This window comes from Notolepis coatsorum (assembly GCF_963971535.1).
Source record: "Notolepis coatsorum genome assembly, chromosome: 3".
Classification (NCBI taxonomy): domain Eukaryota; kingdom Metazoa; phylum Chordata; class Actinopteri; order Aulopiformes; family Paralepididae; genus Notolepis; species Notolepis coatsorum.
In genome coordinates this window covers 185,155,837-185,162,388 of record NC_140167.1, presented here as the reverse complement: position 1 = coordinate 185,162,388, position 6,552 = coordinate 185,155,837, and the positions used below count along the sequence as shown (strand labels likewise).

Sequence of the window (6,552 nt, the reverse complement as noted above, 5' to 3'; positions counted from 1 at the left end):
TGCAGCAGCATGTGCAGCCCCGCCCTGCAGACGCTCTGATATCACGGAGTTGCGTAATTTGACAAGCCAGCGCAAAATAGAGAGAATGAACGCCTGACAGCTGCACGCCTGGCTTCTTGTGCGATTTGTTTCAATCAGAAACATTCTTATTTATGCTGCATTTATTTAACCCACAAAAAAAAAAAAAAAAAAAAAAAAAAGATTCAGGTTCAACTTGACAACAGTCCATGATCTGCTGCGTTTATGGCCACTGTGTTTTCAGCGAACCGTGTCTGGTCTGCTCCGGGGCAGCACTGTAAACCAGCAGCGCCTCCAACTGCTGACGGGCTGAGAGGTGATCAAGATTACGGACAAGTGCTTTATTACCACACGACAAGGGATGCGACCACGGGAACTTCTTCCTTTCACGATTACAATTTGGTAGGGTGCTATTCTTTTTCATAACGGGCTGTGTGCGCCAATCGGCGATGATAAGGTATCTTGGCATAAAATCACAGAATAGTGATACGAGAGATGTAGCTATACTGTAGCTCAGAGAGATTGTATTGATACCATCAAATATCCTGTATTTGATTATGTATCTAGCAATCTAGGCCAAATATGTGTTTGTTTTGTAACTAGTGTGGTGGGCTTTGAATGACTGAGATGATACGGACCATCGATGAATTAAAGGACGGACTATATCGGGGGCAAAATAGGCTACAACATCTGAGACAGACAGGGGATCATAAAACGTTGCACGGCACCCCTTCTCAAAACTTGTTGTGGGGAAGATGCATAGAGCTGCAATCGGAGCAACTGGATGTTCTAATTTCAGCCCCGGATTTCCATATACACGAGCTACAGAAGAAGGGCGGCTGCCTCGAACGCCAGGGAGGGAGGCATTGGGAGAAGTTCTTTAATTAATGTGCTAATTATTTTTTTTACACAAGTGCGGCTTCAGGCCCGTCCCGAAATCATGAGCATCGGGATTGATATGTTTTGTTATTTGCGATGCTTCATCATCAGTTGAGAACGGTGAGCAATTCTGATCATGGTTTTGCATTAGTCAGCTGGTCTTTTTTGGGCTCTGGGAATGAATGGCTTTACGGCAGAGGTGGGAATGTAACATAAGGCCAATGGGGCAGTGCAGTGTCTATGATAAATATTTCACCGCTGACTGTATGAACGTGGTCACCTCTCGTCTGGCCCAATAGTAAGTGCAAGTAGGAAGAATATGCAGGGGAATTGAAATAATTCAATGACCCGGGAATGCTTGCCTATAGCCATAGGCCTTACTCAGTCATAAGTGAGTGCATTGCATGATAATTGCAGTGTAATGTATTTTTTTTATAGTTTCCCCTCTCTGGTAGAGACACACACGGTCTACACTATGTCGGATTATGCATACTTAACTATTGTGTTTCTTCATCCAGGGTAAATCGGAGATGGACAAATACCTGTCTCCCCACCCCCACGGGCCGCTGGAGTCCAAGAGGCTGTGCAGGGACGGTGGTCTCCTGCTGGAGCCCTCTTTCACCGAAGACCTGGGGTCTCCCTACAGCATCAACATGAGCCTCCTGCTGCCCGAGGTCACGTACCTGCACCCCGGACTCTGCAGGCCCGTGAGGCCCATCAAGACGGAGCCACTCTCCCACTCCCTGATCCACCCCAGTTGTCAGGGCAACGGAGTGCCGCCGATCCCAGAATACCCGGGCGTTTTCAGTACCCCGGCGGATGCGGGCAGCGGGAGCTTCTTCATCAAACAGGAAATGCCCTCCCTGGACTTCCAGGACGTTCCCTTGTTCCAGCTGTTGAACTCTGACCTGGAGCAGCTGGTGCCCGGGACGCAGGTGAACTCTGAGCTGCGTGGCGGCGGCTGCGGCGTCCCCATGACCCCACTGAGCCTCCCGTTCGGGAACCTCCATCTGGGCCCCGTCCAGAACCCTGTCAAGCCTGTGGGCCGTCGTCCACAGAACCAAGGCTGTGCCTTTTCGCCACAGCTAAGCCATCAGCAGAGAGCGGCCTATCTGCCGCCCTCCCCGCCAAACTCCGAGCCCGGAAGTCCGGACAGAGGGAAAGAGGCGCTCCACAATCTCTCCCCGCCTCCCTCCTACGAGGTCAGCGTTGCCTCCAAATTGACGGTTCCGACCCGCCACCACGTCGGACCGGGCCTGACCTCCGGCGGTCTAGCGCCGGTCCAACAAAGCCCCGTTCTGAGTTTGGTCCAGAACTCCGGCGGCGGATTAGCTCAGAGTTCGGGGCTGCAGGCGCCGCTCCAGACCTCGGGGTCGGTTCAGACGACGCTGTGCGCCGGCCCGCTGTCCCCGGCACTGACCCAGTCTGCTTTGCTGAAGTACAACCGCAGGAATAACCCCGACTTGGAGAGGAGGCGGATTCACCACTGCGACATGCCAGGTGAATCTGCACCCTCCAGGCTAACTAACACAGCTACAGAGCTGAACCTATTCTCCTGCATGTATGATTGGATTGTTGTAATGTAAGGCATTATGACAGGCTTCCTATCTACAAGCCTCACCAGCTAGCTACATGTAACACAGTTCAGTGACTGTAATTCTCGTTCTTTCCCATTAGGATGCAAGAAAGTCTATACCAAGTCTTCCCATTTAAAAGCCCATCTACGGACCCACACAGGTAAAAAAAAACTTTTGCTGTTAATACCATAAAAGATCTCCGCCGTGGCCTCATTTCTTATTTTTGGGGAGGGGGGGGGGGGGGGGGGGGCGAGTTTGTTATGTTGCCAGGCAGAAGAATGCTCTTGGCATGCAGATGAAGTCTGTCTGCTGACAGACCTGGCCCACACCACACCGCTGTCAAATCACATCACGCTAGCGCTCCTCAGAGAGGAGGGCAGGATAGGAAACACTCACACGGTTAGCGTATGCGTGACACACACACCGGCCTCCGTACTATTCCCATCGACATTAATGAATTAATGATTTATTTAGGAAACGTAGTGGAAGGGTCAGACGGTGTTGTTTTATAATTGCACATGTTGCTGTTTTCCACTGCGACTCATTTCTGCTTTGTATGCCGTAGGAGAGAAGCCGTACGTATGCTCCTGGGAGGGCTGTGAGTGGCGCTTCGCACGTTCCGACGAGCTGACTCGCCATTTCAGGAAGCACACCGGGGCTAAGCCCTTCCAGTGTGGCGTGTGTAACCGCTGTTTCTCCCGCTCCGACCACCTGGCCCTGCACATGAAGAGACACCAGAGCTAGAGAACTCTTTCGTTTTCACTTTTACCACGATTCTTGTGGAGAATATTATGTACATTTGACAAAAAGAAAAAGCTGGTGCTCACGAATAGGAACAAAAAAATAAATAAAAACGAAGAACTGATTTATCTTCAAGGATTAGACCACTTTCTCCCCAGTGGATATATTTTGAGTAGTGCTGGCCCGCAAACTGGTGTTGTGTTTCTTTTATTTGAAAAAATGATCTAATGTTGCCACTTTTCTTTTTGTTTAGTTTGGTTTTGTTTTCGCCGGTATACCCAAATACTGCCGGGACATTTTCAGGAAATCCTGCCATGGTCTCATGTACTCAAAGTAATATTACATATCATTGGTCAAATTGTAATGCAAAACCAATATTGAATGTTTTTAAAACTATATTTTGAATATATATTTTGATTTTAGTTTGCAGTGAAAGATGACTTCTTATGTAAAATGAATGCAATATCTACTGTAAGGCCATGAACAATGTTTGCTTTTATGAAAGGAAATAGTATTTTTAAGGTTTCTTTGATGTCATTTTCTTTGAAGACCAAATCTACCCATGCACTATAAGGCCTTTTATAGATGGTTATAATGCATTAATAATATGTCTAGATGCAGCGAAGGGTTGTTATGATTTATAAGGTCAAGCGATATAGCAAATCACAATGCTAAGCATTTCTCCTTTACTTGGAGCTTTCCTCATATTGGTTTTTATTTGAGATTGTATTTGTTAAATACATAACTAGGTTATACTATAAAAATGTCATAGTATTAGCTGCACTGTGAATGTTTGATTTTGGCCAGAAAATAATTTGAAGACTACATAAACAGCTTTCTAGTGTAATATTGATATGTACTGTATCTTACCGTTTTGTTGGTAAGGACAGCTGTTACCAATATTTATAGTTTAGTCACAACTACAGTTTGTAAGACTTAATTACTTAAAACTGTGCTTATGTCATGTCATATAGGAGCATAGTCACTATTATTCACTTGCCAAAACCTTGTAGTGCACTTAATGTGCCATTATAATGCATTATAGGAAATGTCCTAAATTATGTCTACATTAGTATTATGAGTTGTCATAACTTGCCATAATGACACTTCAGAATGTAATATGAATATTGGTACAATGACAATGCATCATTACATATTATGCATGTTTATAATCATGTTCATTATTGCTTCTTTATAGCTATTCACCAGTCTTTAATGTCCTTATAATGCATTTTACTCTAGATATGGTCCATATAGAAAGTGTTACTTTTTCTTCCAGACACATGCACAGATAGATGCTATCCCCCCAAAAAGTGCCATTTTGTGGTAATGATGTATTTAACCACATGTATCAACAATTGTTTGGACTTGTGTAAATGTTGGGTATATGTACAGTATGTTTTTAGTATCAGTGGATCTCAGCTGGATGAAAACAGAGATGCCTGATGTTCCCTCGAGTTTCTTTCTGGGTTCACTGACGCCACAAACAAAAGTAATTCTTACCATGGGCAATATTTAGTACTTAAAAACAAGTAGCCTACAAGAGGAGGAAGTCCTCGTGTTATGTTTAGGACCTTGGGTTTTATGATCCTGCGAGCAATTTTCATTTGGACCTTTTCCACGGAATGAATGTCAAAATTCATGACCATGCTTTTTGGAAAATGAAATATATATGAATGGATTCAGAAGACGAATCAACATGTACCATGTAACACATGGGCCTTTGCCTATAAATGCGGATATCACTTCACAACTATGTTACAGTATCTTACTCGGTTCAAAATCAAACGAGAATTACTGCTCATATACAGTATATAGTGTCAATGCTCGAGGACTAGAATCCCATATCTAAAGCACGTTTCAGTAGGCGAGGGGACACGGTGTGTTCTCCTATGACAGACGCACTAGGAAGAAGTAATGCAAAACCTTCGCTACCGACTTCACGCATATTGTCCCAATCATTCTCAGAAACATATATAACGTCATTGCTATTTGCATGAGCACCCACGTTGTCTCCCCCTCTGGAGGGCGGGGTCACGGGGGTTGCTCTTGTCTTTGGTCCGAGCAGCTGTTCCTCTGTGCATGTGGCTGCTGTCTTTCATATACTGTACAATACGAACATATTTATTTATTCTTTCTGAGACCAGTTCAAAGTGCCTTTTGATGTTTTCCTGATGAATGAAAAACAAAGTTCCCCTCCGCAGGCTTGTCCGGTATTCTACACTGCAAAAGTCACATGTTTGCCGCCCTTTCTTGGCTTTTAAAGACTTCCAAAACACAGTAACTACTGGGATGTTGTGAGAAAACCTCTTTCTATTTATGAGTCTGACCAAATATAATTTGATTTATAATTTGAGTAATGACCGTTAATTATTTCAGTTTTCCTTTAAAGGAACACGCCAACATTTTGGGAAATTAGCCTACCGTCTTTTCCAGAGAGAGACAAGAAGATAGATACCAGTTTCCTCTCTGTGCGTTCAGTAGAAAGCTGAGAGGAAACCGGTATCTATCTTCCTGTCTCTCTCTGGAGAAGACGATAAGCTAATTTCCCAAAATGTTGGCGTGTTCTTTTAATTTGTTGAGATGTATATAGTATTTTGTATCCATTGTTTTAAAACAGGATCCGCTGATTCCGTTTGGGTGTGATGAGATATGAATTGTTCTGTTTTAAGCTGCAGACACTGTGCCATTATAATTTTAGGTAAAGTCCAAGAACGATCAAATATCGTTAGTCTCCACTGTTATCAGGTTCTGAATGGGCAGAGTTGTTGGAATGTGAGTTATTGCAATACTTGCATATCTTTTTTAATTGAACATACAATAGTTTCCCCATGTTAACACCACTTACAGTAGAGCGTTCTTCTATTTTGTATTGTAGTTGGAAAGGATAAAGATACAGACTAGATAAATGAGATGTGCTAAAAAAGCTGCCCAGGCGTCTGAGTGAAATTCCAAATAAACATTTTGTGTTGAATATTGTTTTTTTTTTTATGTGATTGCTACTCTTTCTCTACTATAGTGATGAGTTATTTCTTGATGCTTTATTTCTGAACCCCCACATCTGCAGTAAGTTTATATTGCTTTGTGCACGTTTCATAGTAAGAGTCTTTTTATGTCTTTGACCCAATACATTCCTCTTTTAAAAGTCACATGTTATACTACCTCTTTTGAACAAGTTGAAGAGGTCCCTAGGACAAGCGTATTTGTCACGTTTGGTGCAAATGAGACAAAGCATTCACAAGTAACACATCACTTCCTGTTTACCATGCATTTATCCCAAATTTGATTGGATCTGGTGGTCCGATGGATTTGCCTATAAACTATGTAATACATGATA

General features: G+C 43.5%; 1 protein-coding gene across 1 annotated transcript; it reads left to right on the top strand.

The window, feature by feature from the left end:
- The first annotated feature begins 242 nt into the window (after positions 1-242).
- Positions 243-5,630, top strand: klf5b (Kruppel like factor 5b). The gene is made up of 4 exons (XM_084310054.1): positions 243-420; positions 1,416-2,397; positions 2,575-2,634; positions 3,040-5,630. The coding sequence occupies exons 1-4, from the start codon at positions 244-246 to the stop codon at positions 3,216-3,218; spliced, it is 1,398 nt and encodes a 465-aa protein (XP_084166180.1). The 5' UTR covers position 243; the 3' UTR covers positions 3,219-5,630.
- Positions 5,631-6,552: the final 922 nt, after the last annotated feature.

Excerpts from the sequence above, each read along its gene's own strand:
- klf5b (XM_084310054.1), top strand. The coding sequence starts at position 244 with ATGGCCACTGTGTTTTCAGCGAACCGTGTCTGGTCTGCTCCGGGGCAG. Across the intron at positions 421-1,415 it reads CCTTTCACGATTACAATTTG|GGTAAATCGGAGATGGACAA; the intron begins GTAGGGTGCTAT and ends TTCTTCATCCAG. Across the intron at positions 2,635-3,039 it reads CCATCTACGGACCCACACAG|GAGAGAAGCCGTACGTATGC; the intron begins GTAAAAAAAAAC and ends TGTATGCCGTAG.